Consider the following 18,481-nt stretch of genomic DNA (forward strand, 5'->3'; position numbering starts at 1 on the left):
TTTTGGTTTTGGTTTTGCTGTATAGTATTTGTTTTGCTGTTGTATAGTATTGGTTTTGTTTTGCTGTATAGTATTTGTCTGCTGTTGTATAGTATTTGTTTTGCTGTTGTATAGTATTGTGTTTTTCTGTTGTATAGTATTTGATTTGCTGTTGTATACTATTTGTTTTGCTGTTCTTAATTTATGAATTCCCTGTACGGCGTCCTTGAGTGCCAAGAAAGGCGTCTTTAAATAAAATGTATTATTATTACTATTATTAAAGTAATAGAGCTTCTTCATGAATGGGACTGTCAACAAAAGGAAATGCCATGTCCGGAACAAAAACCTTTTATAGTCTGCCTAACACTGTCAATAAACCAACCCTGTTTTTATTATTCATGCAGATGACAAACCGTGCTAAAATGCGCCTGATACAGACTGAATGAATGAATGAATGAATGAGGAAATGAAAGAGCGCTTTGTCAGAGGGAGGAGACTGAAAGAATCTCGAGGTTTCTTGAAGAAAACCTGCTTCTGACCAGGTCAGGTTTACAGACTCATGTACCATAGTAACTGAATCGGTTAGGTTACCTCTCTTTCTGAAACGGGCTGAAGTTAGCCCTCTTTCTCAGGTTTGATTAACCTCCCTTTCTGAAAAAGAAAACCCTAGTTTCCCTCATCTCAGGTTTACCAAACTTCCCATTTAACCTGCTTTCTGAAATGGACCCCAGGTTAGGAACCACTGCAAAGCACCCAGAGGCTGTGGTGCAAACTAACAGGTTTATTTCTGACTATTTTGCTCTTTGAAGGCGAACAGGACAGGGCTGACCTCGCTTCTGTTCTTTTGTTTACCCTTTGAGCCTCTGGCAGCAGCCAGGCTAACTTCCCTGGTGTTATGGTGGGAGGGGTAGTGCACAAAGTTATGCTTTACCTAGTTATTCTCTTTTCCTCTCTATTTTTTGGTGTTTCTTTGTTTGCAAAGAAAGATTGTGGAAAAGGTACAGTGTGCCTTCTTCGGTATGTGGAGTGTACTTTTTAAAAAACTGTCATCTAGACTAGTGGTTCCCAACCTGGGGTCCAAGCACCCCTCGGGGGGGCGCCAAAGAGCACAGAGGGTGTGCAAGTCTTTATATAGTTTGAGGTTGAGGTAAAAAAAAAAAAATGTGCACGTTAAAAAATTCTGATAATACACTAGAATAGATAATGTACAGTCATCAGGTCTGTAATAGCTACTATCATCTTCGTTTTTCCTGCCACCATGGCATCACTAATTTATGAATAAAACCTGTCGTAGAAACGTAAAAGTATTGATGACACCTCTGTTTCAAAAGAGAAAGTAAGGCTATTTCTCAAGAGTTACCTCAACTTTTGTTTTATTGAAGGACATGACAATTTTCAGCCAGAATGTGTCATTTGTGGCGAGAAGCTGGCTTATGACAGCATGAAGCCTAGCAAAATGAAACGACACCAAGAAACAAAACACCAGGAGACTGTATGTGCGCGTGAGTATTTCCGCCAACCAGTTTGTTTGTGGTTGTAACCATGGTGAATCGTAGTACCATTGCTCCATTCATACTGCCTTTTTATTGTGGTGTCAACCTACTCGGAACTGATTGTACCAACTCAAATCAGCTATACTAGAATCGAAAACTCTGAGTTTCCAATCTCAAGGTAAATCAATTCCAAGTTCAGGGTTAGACTCAGAGTTTGTTAAACCTCCTTCCTAAAACCAACCCCAGAGCTTTAGGCAGGCTGTCACTAACCTTACACTGGACATTCACGCCTAGTCAAAGGTATGCAAGCCCAAAGTGGCCATCTGTTCATGAATGAACAGGATGACAGTGGAAAAAATGTTCAAAGTAGTTTAATAAGTTATTGATTAATAATGTTACATACAAGCCAAATTAACACATGTGACAAACCAAACCAAGTGCATGTGCATTCAAAACTGCCCCCGTTTCAGTAATGTGTTCTGCGTAAGGGCCTAAGAATGGAAACAATCATAATTGTTTTTTGTTTATATTAAACAAAGACTTGGAAGTAATTACTTCAGTTGGGGGGCGGGGCGGTCAGCTTTTCTTATAAATAATTAGGGGGCGCCAAGGAAAAAAGGTTGGGAACCACTTTTGGCTGTTTGTTTAATTAAAAAGTTGATCGCAAAAAAAAAAGTATTTGGCAAAACCCCAAGTTATGTATTGGTAGACCTCCCCGTCTTTGGAGCGATTGGTTGGAAAAGGGATTTTCATGTTGCAAATTGTATGTTGTTTAAAAATTCATTAAACATGGAAAATCACAATACAAATTCAAGGCTTAATCTATCACAACTCATCACTCAGCCTATTTAACTAAACTTTAAAAAAAAGCTCTGAACCTCGAAACTTATTTTAGATAAATCCTTGTGAGCTAAAAAATACAGATGTCCAACTGTTCTGAACAATCAAAAACAAAGAACAAGCCTTTTTAAATGATCTCCATTATAGTAGTATTCTTCGTACATGTAAAATTACAGATACGGAGTTGGATTTAGACTATTCATAAAAAAGTAATAAATATATCAAACATCTGGTTTACAACTGCCCTATCTGATTTCTTGAAAGAAACAAAGCTTGTTCCCTTGCCTGAGGCTCTGGAATGAACTCAGATTGGACCACTTTTAAACAACTGGAGTTAGTCTCTAGCTCATATTACAATTCCCTCCCAGATCAAGGTCAATGACTGTCTATTGTCTGATCATAAAGATATTAGTTTAGTAATTAATAAACATTTTGTAGCTGCCGATGACCTCTTGAGAATATGGAATTAATCGCCATCCATCTGATGAAATATATTCACTGTTCCTCAAGTGTAATTTTAAGTGTATTTAAAGACGCTGTTCTTACCATTGATCCCAAGAAATGTAAAGGAGAGGACCATTTAGATCCCTTTTTTCCAAACTCAGAAGGTTAAGGTTGGATAAGATAGAGGCCTTTAGGAGTTGGGACAAAGACAGCACTAAACAGGCAAAGTACAAGTTTAGCAAGGTGGGGAAAGAGGCTTAACAACGCTTATTCTGTCTGAAAGGGCTTAGACAGATCACCAACATTTTCAACACCTCCCTGATGACCTGTGCAAGCCGGCTTCAAGTCTTAACTAACTATCATCCCTGTTCCCAAGAACTCAAGGACTTCAGAGCATAAATAAAGTCGACCTTGGAGGACAAGTCTCTCCCTGGTTTTCTGACCACGGTCGGAAAAGAGACAATCAGGAAAGGTTAACAAATGGTTATGCAACTAAATATTAGCGCAGTGATTCAAGGATAATTGATTTGGAATTGAATGTGCAGTGTTCCCAATGCATTAATATTATGGAATTAAAAGCTATAAGCTAGGATTTTAAGCATTATTCAGTTTCCGTGGACCTTTTTTTCATCGTCAAACATTGCAAAATTTAGGAATATCCTGTCTCAAAACAATGCTTCCATGCCTTTCTTTCTGGACTACTGTAATTCTTTACTATCAGGTTGCTCAAATAAGTCCCTTAAGACTCTCCAGCTGACCCAGAATGCTACAGCGCATGTTCTGACAAGAACTAAGAAAAGAGATAATATTTCTCCTATTAGCTTCTCTGCATTGGCTTCCTATAAAATCCAGGATTTAATTTAAAATCCTTCTCCTGACCTACAAAGCTCTAAATGGTCTAGCACCAACATATCTAAAAGAGCTCTTAGAGCCTCGTTGTCCCACTAGAGCACTACGCTTTCAGAATTCAGAGCTACTTGTGGTTCCTAGCGTCACTAAAAATGGAATGGGAGCCAGAGCCTTCAGCTATCGGGCTCCTCTCCTGTGGAACCAGCTGCCAGTCTGGGTTCAGGGGCTAGAGACCGTCAACCCAGGAACAGACTAGTAGTAGTTACAGCGTCCACCTAGCAAGGCCCACCTGCTTTTCTTCATGGTTGTCAGATTAATTTACCATATAATCAATAATATAATAAAAGTAGAGGGAGACAGGCATGTATTGGAGCGCCCTGCTATGGCATGCACTACTAATACTACCAATTTTTTGTCACTGTTCCATTATCTTTATTGCGACTGTTATTGCCATTGTACATTACATCTTCAACTGGCACCAGTCATACACCGCCTACCAGGAGCCTGGGTCTGGCCAAGGTTTCTTCCTAAAAGTTTTTCCTTGCCATTGTCACACTAGCACCTTGCACTAGATGCTTGCTGTTGGGGGAACTACTAGAATTGTTAGGACTTTATAAATTATGGAGTGTGGTCTAGACCAACTCTATTTGTAAATGGTCTTGAGATAACTGTTGTTATGATTTGATATTATAAATTAATTTAATTGAATTGCAGCTTTCCCCAGCTGCTGCGTGACGTGACAGGCTTACTCCAGGGAGACTCCAGCCCCGTCTACCCCTTTGTTGTCTGATCACGATCAGGCCACAGCAGGAAAAGCTAACAGTAAGCTTCTGTAAGCTATTTTGTGGTAAACATATGTCTAGGGCTTTTACTGTAAAGTAAGTATGAGCGAAAAGATTGTCTCTGGTAAATGCTGCTTTTGTCAAGGTTGAAGGATCACAATGTGATTGGTCATGTCTTTATTTGCAGGGTGAAAGTTCGAGAAAAATTGACCTTGCGTTGTTTTATCGCTGTGTAGTATTCATGTGTGTTTAGGTTTGCAAAAAATATATGATGAATTTATCACACAAAAAATGTCCCTGGTGTGTAAGGACCTTTTTGTGGAGCTTTTAGGGCATTTTTATGTTATTATTGATATTGCTGATATTGCTCTCTCTCTCTCTCTCTCTCTTTTCAAGGTAAATTATACATATATAAAATAATAAAAAAATTGAATTGAATTTTCTACTGCATCTACCGTTCATGCAGCCATTACCCTCCCTGCATGCTCACCCATGATGCTGGCCTTGCCGAGGTTGGTGATGGACTCTCCATAGTGGCGTCTGGCCTGGGGCGGGGAAGTGCAGGGGCTTGGGATGCTCTCTGAGTCTGAGACAGATGTCGTTTCCTTTGGGGGATTAAGCAGTGTGGGCCGGATCCGAGCGTACTGTGTTGGGCTGGTAGTGTTGTACCTGCATATCACATCCACAACAACCTCAAGTCCCTCTGTCTTCAGCTGTAATTTAATTAAACTAGGCATAATGTAGCTTTAGTGAAAGTTGGGCTACATAATAATAAACAGACTGATACTAAATCATTTTTTAAGCTTGTTATACCATTATTAAACCATACTGTAAATTGTTGGGAGTAACAAAAATATTTTACAAATAAAGAGACAACAATTGTGCATAATATGAAACTATTCATTAAATCACAGTATCCACTGCTTTAAAATTCACAGTAGAGTCTTACCAGTGGATTTGAACAGGTGCAATGTTACTGTAGTGCTTTAAGATAAGAGGCTCCAATCTGTATGCCTGAAACAAATAAACTAATATGAATGATTGTGCAGTCTCGCAACATTACTTCTACACATTGTATTTGAACGGAATTGCCAGCTTGTCTGATTTTGATTGTTTTGCTGTGTAATCTAATAGCAACACCACAGATTTATAAAAGTATCCATTGAAAGGTTTGTTTCTGTTTGTTAGCCATTACACTATAGTCATTACTTCCTAAACATCTGACAACAGGCAATAAGAGACAGATAATAGATTAGGGTGAAAATTGCAATCTAAGCAGAAAATTGACACACTCAGAGTGTGGTATGGGAGCTGTAGCTCACCACAGGGTCTGTGGGATGAAAGATGTTGAAGAGGCGTTTGCAGATAGTCGTGGGGAGGATGTGATCGTGCACACCATTATTTCCAGGCCGGATTCCTCGCAATGCCAAGAAAACAGCCAGAGGAGAGCCCATACAGAAGAAATTTTCTACCTGCAACATAAAGAACAGGCTAAACTCAACATGAGAGAATAAGAGACAATCCACTTGAAAGGTAGTCAACCCCTACATGCTCCTACTACAGAGCTTAAAAAGTCTGACCATAGTTGCGAGCGCTTTAGAAGCATTGCTATCACTGTTAACTAAACAAGCTGCAAGGTGGCGGATTTCTGCTGCGCCCCATACTATAACGGTACAATGGCGGACTCAAATGCACAACTCAGACAGAAAATCACAGGTAAGTAGATTTATTCTTCCAAGAACAATGCAGGCAAAGCTCCACCAGGAGCAGGCAATTATCGTCGTCAATAAACAGGCAAAGGTCTAATAACACTGTTGTAGACAAAGGTACAACAGGAGCAGGCAATAATTGTTGTCAAGAACCAGGCAAAAGTCCAATAATACTGGAAAAACAAACACAAGGGAAAACGCTAGAGAGACTACAATCTGGCAACGGTGAGTGGGAAGGGTGAGTATTTAAACACTGGGAAATTGGGAAGCTGAAAAAAACAGGTGAATCAAATTAGAGGCGGAGATGGTAATTACACAAGCGGGAAAGCAGAGAAAGGGAGGAAGACAAGAGACGGGAAATGAGAGCGGATGATTCCTACAAAAATGGAAAATGGAAATACTGATGACGCAAATCAATTTTATTTATAGTATCAATTCATAACAAGAGTTATTTCAAGACACTTTACAGATAGAGTAGGTCTAGACCACACCAGAATTTACAAGGACCCAACAAAAGCATGGAAGAACCTGACACATACGTGAAAACCGCCAACAAACCATCAAGCAATGCATTTAAAGCTCAAATTATTTCAACTTAACAGTGTTTTAAAACTGTATTTCACACTATGATGGTTATATTTGGCAATTAACACATGCTTCACATGCGTGCAGCACCATGGAGGTGGTCCTTTACACCACTACAGTTTATTCAACATCAATGACAATTTATTGATCAACAGAAAATAGGTTTGTATTCATAACACGATTGTATCATTGTTCAAATTAGCTACAAGTATCACTGTACACAAACAGTAGGTTAACAGCACTTACCTATTTGGTCTAAGTTACTCTAAAGCTGAATAGATATAAAGTGGGGTTCGAAAGTTTTGGCACCCCAGGTAAAAACTTATAACAAATTAATGTGCATAAAGAAAGCAAGAAAAGATGGAAAAATCTTCAAAAGACATCAATTGACAGATTACACATTCATATTATATGTCACAAAAAGTTAGATTTTATTTCCATGATTTACACTTTCAAAATAACAGAAAACAAAACAAATGGCATCTGCAAAAGTTTGGGCACCCTGCAGAGTCAATACCTTGATTTCCCCCCCCCCCCCCCCCCCCCCCCCCCCCCCCCTTCGATTCTTGTTTGAGGTATCTTCGCCCCTCTTCCTTCCAAAAGTCTTCCAGTTCTTTGAGACGTCTGTCACACACTGCTCTTTTAAGGTCTATCCGTAGATTTTCAATGATGTTGAGGTCAGGAGATAGTGAAGGCCATGGCAAAACCTTCAGTTCACGCCTCTTGATGTAATCCACCATGGATTTTGAGGTGTGTTCATTATCCATTTGTAATAGCCAACCTCTCTTTAACTTCAGCTTTTTCACAGATGGCATCAAGTTAGCAACCAAAGCATGATTAATTCACCCATGCTTCACATTTGGACAGAGGATCTTTTCATTAAATTCTGTGCCCTTTCTTCTCCAAACGTACCTTTGCTCATTCCGGCCAAAAAAGTTCTATTTTACCTCATCGGTCCACAGAACTTGTTTCCACAATGCATCAGGCTTGTCTCTGTGTTCATTTGCAAACTTTAATGCTGATTGTTGTGGTGAGGACATAGAAGAGGTTTTCTTTTGATGACTCTTCCATGAAGACCATATCTGAACAAGTATCTCTTTATACTGGGATGGTGTACCACAACTCCGGTGTATGCCAGGTCTTCCTGGATGGATCGTACAGTAAAACATGGGTTTTGACTTGCTTTTCTCACAATCCTGCAAGCTGTTCCGTCTGATATTTTTCTTGGTCTTCCAGATGTAGCTTTAACTTCCAGTGTTCCTGATGACTGCCATTTCTTAATTACCTTTCATATTGGCATCTGAAAACCCTTTGCTATCTTCTTATAGCCTTCTCTTGCTTTGTGAGCGTCAACTATTTTCAGTTTCAGTTTTCTAGACAACTGCTTAGAAGAAACCATGGTGCTGTTTGTTGGGGCAAGGTCAGATGAGTCTGGGCATTTAAAACCTTAATATTGACATCAACTGGTCTTTCCAGACGATGATTGAGAACAATCCATGACGCTGTCAGGTCTCAGCTTTCCAAAGGGGGCGGTGCATGCTAGAAACTCTGCAGGGTGCCCAAACTTTTGCAGATGCATTTTTTTAGTTTTCTGTTATTTTGAAAGTGTAAATAACGGAAATAAAATCTAACTTTTTGTGCTGCACATAGAACCTAAATCACAAAGAAAACTGTCACAGTCTGGCCCAGAATCCCTACTTCTTAGTCTGTGACCTGTCATGCCTCTATAGTTCCTGGACTCCGATCCGGGTTTTCTCTCTATCCTGGCTCCTGGTTGACTACAAGGGAGTTGCCAATCATCAGCGCTTGCGCTGCCACACTTGTTACCACTCTGTAAGTCCTATCCCCTAAAGCTGCATCTGAAGTCTCTTTCCTGAAATTCAGCCTTGGTGCAGAATACAACCACAATGAGATTTCTTTAGGACGTACCATTTCTGTGTCTGGAGCCAGAACGTATTGACCAATAAATCGACTAGTCGACTGGGAGATTACAGCCCTATTAATTTGCAAGCCATGATGTCTCTCTCTTTCTCATGGGCCGGCCAAATTCTCTGGGAGGGCAAAGCAAAGAAAGGGGAGGTAAGCTTTTCCTTTATGATGTCAAAAGGGGAATACTTCAGATTGGCCCATCTGAGCATTCATTTTCTCACAGGCAGAGCAGGATACTCAAGGCTTGGTTTACACCTATTGCCATTTCTAGACACTGCAGGACCATAGGGGGGCTAGGGGAATTCAAATTAATGTTAGTAAACCACATAAAGTTAAATTTTCATGCCAAAGGACCTTTAAGCAGTGCCAGGAGGAGCACTCTTTGCCAGATTGTCATGTCTTTGCGTATACTCACGTTCTATTTGATTTACCATTTTTGACCAAAGCCCATGCTTTCTTGGACTTGGATTTTGACTGAACCCTGTCTGTACTGCTGCCTGTCTTTTTGCCTGCCAACCTGTGAACCGAACTCTGCTTGTTTTTCCCGTTTTGGACATTAGACTAAACCCTGCCTGTCTACTCTCTACCTCCTGAGTCTGCTTTTGGTTTCACAGTCTCTTACTTGGCCTACCCTTACAGAAAACTAATAATAAAAGACTAATAAATATGATAGACAAACCAAATTCTCTTTCTGATTACAAATACTTGTTTACATAAGCCTGTATCCTGTATTGTCCTATACTTTTTTTCTATTCACACAAATTTAATCACTTTTTAATGGATCCTCATATTCCTTTAATTAAAGAGAAACACATTATTTGATCAACTTTCAATGCTCCCCTAAAGTTTTTTATGCGCTGCTTAATTTTTCACAGAAAAAAAAAAAGGTTAGTGTCAAACCTTAAGTTAACCTTATGAGTAACCATATCTAGAACCCATGCTGAACATTAAATAGCTGGCAGTGGCGGGTGACATCTGGTAACAGATAAAGCAGTCAAACATTTGTCAACTTTACCTTGAACTTCAAGGCTGGCACTGAACAAGACGAGGTCTGCAGACGCTGGAATTGATCCTCCAAGTCCCTCAACCTGGGATGAGGGACAGAATAAAAGTCAAGCTTTCATGCTTGTTGGGCAGTCTTTCACTGAAAGGGTAAAACATTATCCAAGGTCATACGCAAGTGTAAAGTCAAATAAAAGTTCATTTAATCAAATGATACCTAATTTTCCAAAAAACAAATTTATTTGGTCAGAGCTGCTACTCCCTGCAATCAACTATTGCAATTTGTGTACCATGCGTAGAGAAATTCTAACATAGGTGGGTGCAAAGTAGTAAAGAGGCTATTTGTATGAGGAATACATAATCATCAAGCATAATGATCTCATGAGCTTCTCTCATACCCTCTCAGCAGACTGATGCATGGGGGAGAAAGACTGAGATCTCGGAGAGAGATTAGGCTTGCCTTTTGAAGCACTTTAAAGCACCTTTCCACAAGTACACAACCCCATGAAATATTGTACCACCCCAGGTTTCTGAAAAAACTGATTACATTCTGTGACATGAACAACATTATTAGGCAGACTAAACAATAAATCTGAGTTCATAAACTTTTTTTAATCAAATTAACAGTTGTGTTCCAGTGACTATTTTAATATTTACTACATGTAAAGAGAAGTTGTAGAGAAAAGGAAAAGGGGTAAAAACCTAACATACATGAAAAATGTTTGTGGTTTTTGTCAACTTTGCCTTGTGTTTGCAATAAATAGGTGGTCTAAACACCCAAAAAGCTCAGTTTCTTCAAGATATTTTTAGTTTTATTTTCTAATTACAAATAAATAATTTTAAAGGTACAGGGAACTGGATGGAAAACATCACTACAATGTAGGAGGACGCTTGTTGTTTTAATTTTGATAAGTGTGAAGCTCCTCAGGAGGATGCAGATGAAGAGGAGCTGTTTAACAAAGAACTTGTAGTTCTTGAGGATGGTGAGGATGCTGATTGACAACCAAATATTGTTTACGGGTCATTACACTGTTTCATTTATCAAGGTAAGCTGCGACGATGTTAATATTTAAACAATTGCGTTCAGATTTTGCTTGCAGCTGAATGTTATTAGATACCGTCAGATGTGCTGTCAGGATTGTCTTTTGACGTTAATGTTACGGTGTCCGGAGTAGCGTTAGCCTACTTCAGGTTTGTTGTATTTGTTTTTATGTCTTGACACTGGATGCCATGATGTAACATATGCTTACTACACACACATATGTGTAGCTCTGAGGAAACATTAATTTTGTTGTCATGTTCATGCTGGTTATAGCTACCGTCTGTAATGTTAATCAGATACTGGTGTGCGGCAAACCAGCAATGTGTTTTACTAAACTATAGTATGCTCTTATTGTAATCTACCAGCAACACCATAAAACCTGTATTTGAAATAAACATCTGGTACATTTAAAGGGTTTAAAATGACACAATGGTGGTGTTTAATTATTTCTGACCCAAATTGCTTTGACGCCCTTCTGGCTGTTGTTGTATATATGGTGATATTTTTGCAAATATTTCTTTAAAAATGAATGATCTCTGTGCACTGAAACGCTATGGCCTTTAATTTAAAACGGTTTCTTTGAAACAATTATACTTATCACACAGATGGAATTAGAAATAAAGGCCTGCCTTTAACAAAAGCCTGCTTCAAATGAAAGCCTGGTACCCTTTGCAGTTCTGGTAAATAAAGGCCCCGGTTTTTATGTGAGGAATTGAGGAACGGTAAATATTGTAAATACAAACATAAATAAATATGCCTATGAAATACATCCTAAATAAATAAATGAGGCAATAAATATTTAAATAAATGTGACTTACTGCCACGAAAAGGTAACAAAAAGGAGGGTCCCAACCCAGGCCAGCAATGGACGGAGACTGTGTTGTTTAATTTCTCCTTTGCTCTTGCAATATTGCTACCAATGATATAACATATAACAATATTACCTCTGCTTAAACAATACATTCGTTTACCTTCAGGTAAATGTTACGCCAAAACAGAAATGGAATTTACTTCCTCACCTGCTCCAGAAAAATAGTCTGTGCAGTACCTGAGGCGTGTGAGTCTTAGCTGCTCCTGAAGGTAGTGTTCCTCATCACTCGGCCAGCAGACCATTGTCTCCTCAGGAACTGCCGCTTCTTGATGGTAAAAGTGCATAGGGTCCCAGCCCGTCATGATGTCATAAGTGATGACGCAGCCCAGTGAGTGCGATACTATGGACACCTTCCCATTTTTCTCAAAGTCAGGATTTCGCGAGCAGAAGAGTGAGTACAGACGATTCAGCTCCAGAGTCAAACCCCTGGTTATCTACATACACACAAAGACACATTTGGGGACAAACAATTACTTGAGTCTTAATGTAAAAATAAATTTGTAAATACATGTAAAAAGGTTTGGGACATAAATAAATACATGCTTTAAATCTACAGTATATTTGCATTTTCTTTCACTTAAATGTATTCATGTTTGTATTTCTGTTTGCATGTTAATGATTAGTTAAGGGAGTGTGCTTGATTTGGATCTACTATTTTTTCCTTACAGACACAGACAGCCCATGACAGCAGCTCTGGTCTCTGCTATGTTCATAGGAATATTTTCCTCATCAGTTATAAATTATTTCAGCCACAACCTATCCACGATTAATCAGAAAGTTCATTTTTAAGACTCAATCCGCAGTGGAAGAACTGCTTGTGGTTTCTATGTATGCTGTTATTGCTGAACCCACGGAGCTAGCATGTTGATTGTGTGTTTTGGACATAATTGTTGGACAATAAGTCCGGTTATGAGGCTTAGTACATTTTTGATCATATGCAGGAGAGCCACGACGAGCCTGTTCACGTTTCTAACAGATTTTCCCCACTCAGCGACACACCCACTGAAAAAAACCCAACTCTTTTTATTGGCAGCTCCATTTTGAGAATCGTGAAGTTAGCGAAGCCATCAGCCACAGTTAAGTGCATCCCGTGGCCCAGAGCGGGCGACATTGAGTCTTATTTGAAACTGCTGGCTAAGGATAAATGTAAATACAGTAAGATTGTTATTCACGTTGGTGTTAATGACACCCGGTTACGCCAAACGGAGGTCACCAAGATTAATGTTGAATCTGTGTGTACATACGCAAAGTCAATGTTGGACACCGTAGTTTTCTCTGGACCCCTGCCAAATCTAACCAGTGACAACATGTATACAGTGCCTTGCAAAAGTATTCGGCCCCCTTGAACTTTTCAACCTTTTGACACATTTCAGGCTTCAAACATAAAGATATAAAAATTTTACTTTTTGTGAAGAATCACCAACAAGTGGAGCACAATTGTAAAAGTGGAACGAAATCTATTGGATATTTTAAACTTTTTTAGCAAATAAAAAACTGAAAAGTGGTGCGTGCAAAATTATTCGGCCCCTTTACTTTCAGTGCAGAAAACTCACTCCAGAAGTTCAGCGAGGATCTCTGAATGATCCAATGTTGTCCTAAATGACTGATGGTGATAAATAGAATCCACCTGTGTGTGATAAAGTCTCTGTATAAATGCACCTGCTCTATGATAGTCTCAGGGTTCTGTTGAAAGCGCAGAGAGCATCATGAAGACCAAGGAACACAGGCAGGTCCGTAATACTGTTGTGAAGAAGTTTAGAGCCGGATTTGGATACAAAAAGATTTCCCAAGCTTTAAACATCCCAACGAGCACTGTGCAAGCAATCATTTTGAAATGGAAGGAGTATAAAGAACTGAAAACTGCTGTTCACAAACTCTCTCCATCCAACCTCACTGAGCTCGAGCTGTTTTGCAAGGAAGAATGGGCAAGAATTTCAGTCTCTCGATGTGCAAAACTGATAGAGACATACCCCAAGTGACTTGCAGCTGTAATCCCAGCAAAAGGTGGCTCTACAAAGTATTAACGCAAAATATTAACGCCGAATAATTTTGCACGCACCACTTTTCAGTTTTTTATTTGCTAAAAAAGTTTAAAATATCCAATAGATTTTGTTCCACTTCACAATTGTGTCCCACTTGTTGGTGATTCTTCACAAAAAATTTTTTTTTTTATATCTTTATGTTTGAAGCCTAAAATGTGTCAAAAGGTTGAAAAGTTCAAGGGGGCCGAATACTTTCGCAAGGCACTGTAGCTGCAGGTCATCATTTTGCCGCTGCCTATCGAGGTGGTGTCCAGGTAATGATCTGGGCTTTGTAGATCACTGGCAGTCTTTCTGGGGAAGACCTGGTCTGATTCGAAGAAACAGCATTCATCCCACTTGGGATTGAACAGCACTCCTTTCTAGAACTCTCGACAAGTTTAGTAGTGGACCTAATCCTTAACAATCCAGAGTTGAAACCATGAGGCAGAGTCTAACACACTTCTCTGCTCCTCCATTCCAGGAGTTACCTAGTCAAAACCCCATAGCAACAGTGTCTGCCCCCTGACCATTGAAATTATTTAAATCAAAGGTAAACAAAAGAGGAGCTGTGAATGAAAACCTCATAACAATTAAAACCACAAGTGCAATAGTGCAAAAGAATAGGAGAATTAAATGTGGACTCTTAAACATTGGATCTCTCTCTTCTAAAGGTGTACTAGTAAATGAATTAATATCCGATTCTAATATTGATCTATTTCGTCTCACTGAAACCTGGCTGGGTGATGGAGAATATGTTAGTCTAAATTAATCCACCCCCCTAGTCATATTAATACTCATTCATTCCTCCTTCATACATTCCTCGAGGCACAGGCCGAGGAGTTGGAGTTGGAGCTATCTTCGATTCTAGTCTACTAATCAGCTCTAAACCTAAACTAAATTATAACTCATTTGAAAGTCTTGTTCTTAGTCTTTCACAAGCAAGTTGGAAATCACTGCAACCAGTTATATTTGTTATAGTGTACCGAGCACCTGGTCCATACTCTGAATTCTAATCTGAATTTGCAGAGTTTTGTCAAATTTAGTGCTAAAAACTGACAAAGTTCTTATTGTAGGGGATTTTCATATTCATGTGGACGATGAGAATGATAGCCTTAGCACTCCGTTTATCTCTCTGTTAGATTCTATTGACTTCTCTTAAAGTGTTCATATACCGACTCGGATTATTCAGAGATCCTCGCTAAACTTTGTGAGTTTGCTGCACTGAAAGTAAAGGGGCCGAATAATTTTGCACGCACCATTTTTAAGGTTTTTATTTGCTAAAAAAGTTTAAAATATCCAATAGATTTCGTTCCACTTTTACAATTGTGCTCCACTTGTTGGTGATTCTTCACAAAAAGTAAAATTTTTATATCTTTATGTTTGAAGCCTGAAATGTGTCAAAAGGTTGAAAAGTTCAAGGGGGCCGAATACTTTCGGAAAGCACTGTATATGCTTCCTTTAGGTAATATAATCAGGAAACACTCCATAAACGTTCATTGTTATGCAGATGATACTCAATTATACCTATTGATCAAGCCGGATGAAACTAATCAGTTAGCTAAACTTCAAGTGTGCCTTCAGGATATTAAAACCTGGATGACCTGTAATTTTCTAATGTAATAATACTCAGATAAAACTGAAGTTATTGCTCTGGGGCCCAAGCACCTCCGTGACGCATTATCAAAAGTGATAGTCACTCTGGATGGCATCACCCTGGTCTCCAGCACCACTGTGAAGAATCTTGGAGGTGTCTTTGATCAGGACATTAATTCCCACATAAAGCAAATTTTAAGGATTGCCTTTTTTCACCTACGTAATATTGCAAAAATCGGGAATATCTTGTATAAAAATGATGCAGAAGAACTAGTTCATGCATTTGTTATTTGTAGGCTGGATTACTGCAATTCTTTATTATCAGGCTTGTCGAAAAAGTCCATAAGGCTCTTCAGCTGATCCAGAATGCTGCAGCATGTGTACTGACAGGAACCAGGAAAAGAGATCACATCTGTTTTAGCTTGTTTGCATTGGCTTCCTGTAAAATCCAGAATAGAATTTAAAATCCTTCTTCTCACCTACAAAGCTCTTCATGGTCAGGCACCATCTTATCTTAAAGAGCTCATAGTACCTTACAACCCAAAAAGAGCACTGCGCTCCCAGAATGCAGGGTTCCTTGTGGTTCCTAGAGTCTCTAAAAGTAGACTGGGAGCCAGAGAGTTCAGCTATGAGGCTCCTCTCCTGTGGAACTAGGTTCCAGTTTGGGTTCAGGAGGCAGACTTACTTCTTTGATAAAGCTCATAGTTAGGGGTGGCTCAGGAGAGTCCTGAACCATCCCTTAGTTACACCACTATAGGCCTAGACTGCTGGGGGACTTACCATGATGCACTGAGCACCTCTTTCTTCCTCCCTCTCTATAACATCACAAAGTAGGATTTATAACGTCACAGAGTACGGTCTAGACCTGCTTATCTATGAAAACCGCAAAGAGATAACTATTGTTGTGATTTAGCACTATATAAATAAAATAAAATTGAATATTGTTGGGAGTGAGGAGTCGCAGCGTCCGCCTAACATGGCCCACCTGCTTCTTGTCATAGTCAGATTTATCTATCATTTAATAAATAATATAATAAAACTAGAGGGAGGCAGGGCATACAGCATGATCCAGTTGAGGAGAGTTCTAGCCCGACCAGGCTCCTCTCTAGGGCTGTAATCTCCCAGTCGACTAGTCGTTTTATTCGTCGATACGTTCTGGCTCAACCAAAATTCTGATTGGTTGATTTTTTGCCTTGTTAATTACATCAGGTGGAAGCGTGGAAAGCACTTATTGCTAATAGGGGTGTTTTCAGAGCATCCCTGTTTCACAGGTAACAGTCTGTCTTTAGAACACCCCCCTTGTTTTCACTTTTTTGGATTAGCCCAACCCACCGGCGACAGATTGAAGAAAGAACTAGAAAGCCTTGTTTTAGTGGTTTGATGAATATTTAATTAATTGTGAGTGCTTAATTTACAGTCAGTCCTTCTCAACCATGTCAAGCAAAGTTTGCAAGCAGCAGTTTGCATATCCCAGCTCGACTACAAACATGGCACATCACCTAAAAACGGTAAGCTAACTTTTCTGCGTTAGGTTGCCCTGTCTGTTTGGAGTAGGCTATATGAACATATCGTTCCCCGGACCCCACCAGACCCCGCTGGATGTTAAGCCTCTACCATCCAAACGCAAAAATAATATCACGGAAGGAATTGTTGACTTTATTGCTCAGGATATGAGGCCCATTGCTGTTCTGGAGGGCTGAGGGCTGAGGCTGAAGAACTTGAGCGGTGCTGAAAAGCAGCGCTGTCAGAACCGACAGACGAGTGTCCTTTCAGTGCAAAATAATTAGGTCAAAAACGATTTAATAAACTTCAAATAGCCTACATGGACAAGTACTGCGGGACTGTACAGTTAATTAAGCGAACGTTTTTTTTCCCGCCCCTCCACACAGGCCTACTCCTCTCTTTACGCTGTCTCTCTTAGTTATGCTGTAATAGTTATAGACAGCTGGGGGACTTCCTTTGACACACTGAGCTCCTCTCTCCTCTGTCTTTCTATCTTTCCATTTTGTGTGCATCCATGTCCCAGAAATGCTTGTTACTAACCTAGCTCTGAGTCATTCCCCGGAGTCCTTATGTTCTTTTGCCCCCAGCATGTTTCCTTGGATCAGGGAGGCTAAAAAAATCATGTTTGCAGCTGTTGCCATGGTCCCACTACACGTTCTGCGATGCCATGTTACGTCCTGCTACGCTGTGCGGTGCCCTGCTACGTCCTGCTGTGTCTTGTATTGCTGCACAGCACCCTGCTATGCCATGAACTACTACAAACTACTATTTTTTGTGACTGTTATTTCCACTCTTCATTTTAACCCCAACCAGTTGTCAGACACCGCCTACCAAGAGCCTGGGTCTGTCCAAGGTTTCTACCTGTAAAGAAGTTATGGAGTGTGGTCTAGACCTACTCTATCTGTAAAGTACTATAAATTATACTATAAATGAATTGAAAATTGAATTGATTAATCATCAATTCTTTCAAAGTCAGGAAGTAGACCCTAATGTAGCCATTTTGGATTAAAACAGTTTGACCAGAATTTAGTTGCGCCTGAGGGAAGTTGATTCGGGCTCATGGCATAACACTCCCAAACAACCAGCAGGTTAACAAAGTGCAGCAACATAGGTGTGAGGAGACAGAATGAGGTAAACTTCTGGCCCAGTATGTTACTTAAAGGGACCTCGAAAGCTGTAGTTTAGTATAGTCTCATGCTAACCTCATCTCTGTACAGAGGGCTGGTGTAATACATGATGTCCATGGCACTGCTGTTCAACATGTCTCTGAGACCTCGCACCTTGTCTGGGGTGATGGAGTCCACTGTGTCTGCAAGGAGAAAAAGATACAAATACACAACGGTCAGATGCTCCCAGAGAAAAAAAAATATTTATTTTTTAAAACAGTTTAATCTTTCAGGGAAAAAACAGGGATTCTGATCCGCAATACATTCCTATATAAACCCATATTTTCATGTTTTGCATTATATATACCCTTATATATTTACATACTGTATATATACACACACACAGTGACTTGCATACGTTTACACAATCATGCTAAAGTTGATTAAAAAGAGGAATAAAAACTAGAACTGCACGCAGTTTCAACGGGGTCCAAGCCTCCCCTCGCCAGTCGTCCCCAGCGACCCGGGGAACGCAAGAAAGCGGAACCCAAAGCGAAGTTGTTGGGGAGGCAGACGTTGGGAAATATCGATAGGCGCATGTAACGCTACAGATTAATATCACAGTGAAACTCTGTCTTTCCACATCTGCGCTGTCAATTTCAAGTAATTCACTTTAGTGGAAGTGGTTAATGCAGACGTTGGCCCATAGGCCACGCCCACTTGAACCAATCAG

At 39.8% G+C, this 18,481-nt stretch overlaps 1 protein-coding gene and 1 long non-coding RNA gene across 2 annotated transcripts in view; one reads left to right on the forward strand and one right to left on the reverse strand.

Annotated features, from left to right (window-relative positions):
• The first annotated feature begins 1,055 nt into the window (after nucleotides 1–1,055).
• LOC117961486 lies at nucleotides 1,056–18,213 on the forward strand. The gene is made up of 4 exons (XR_004660413.1): nucleotides 1,056–1,189; nucleotides 13,524–13,529; nucleotides 16,418–16,420; nucleotides 18,202–18,213. It is a non-coding gene; the product is annotated as an uncharacterized LOC117961486 (long non-coding RNA).
• ddhd1b (DDHD domain containing 1b) overlaps nucleotides 4,831–18,481 on the reverse strand; it is a 29,626-nt gene continuing 15,975 nt past the window's right edge. The window contains exons 6-11 of the mRNA XM_034900189.1: nucleotides 17,845–17,951; nucleotides 11,703–11,959; nucleotides 9,626–9,698; nucleotides 5,710–5,859; nucleotides 5,337–5,401; nucleotides 4,831–5,056 (exon numbers count right to left, since the gene is read on the reverse strand). Coding sequence (XP_034756080.1) covers nucleotides 4,846–5,056; nucleotides 5,337–5,401; nucleotides 5,710–5,859; nucleotides 9,626–9,698; nucleotides 11,703–11,959; nucleotides 17,845–17,951 — 863 coding nt within the window. The 3' untranslated portion in view covers nucleotides 4,831–4,845. The remainder of the gene's footprint in view (nucleotides 5,057–5,336; nucleotides 5,402–5,709; nucleotides 5,860–9,625; nucleotides 9,699–11,702; nucleotides 11,960–17,844; nucleotides 17,952–18,481) is intronic.

Source organism: Etheostoma cragini, chromosome 18, assembly GCF_013103735.1.
Source record: "Etheostoma cragini isolate CJK2018 chromosome 18, CSU_Ecrag_1.0, whole genome shotgun sequence".
Classification (NCBI taxonomy): Eukaryota; Metazoa; Chordata; class Actinopteri; order Perciformes; family Percidae; genus Etheostoma; species Etheostoma cragini.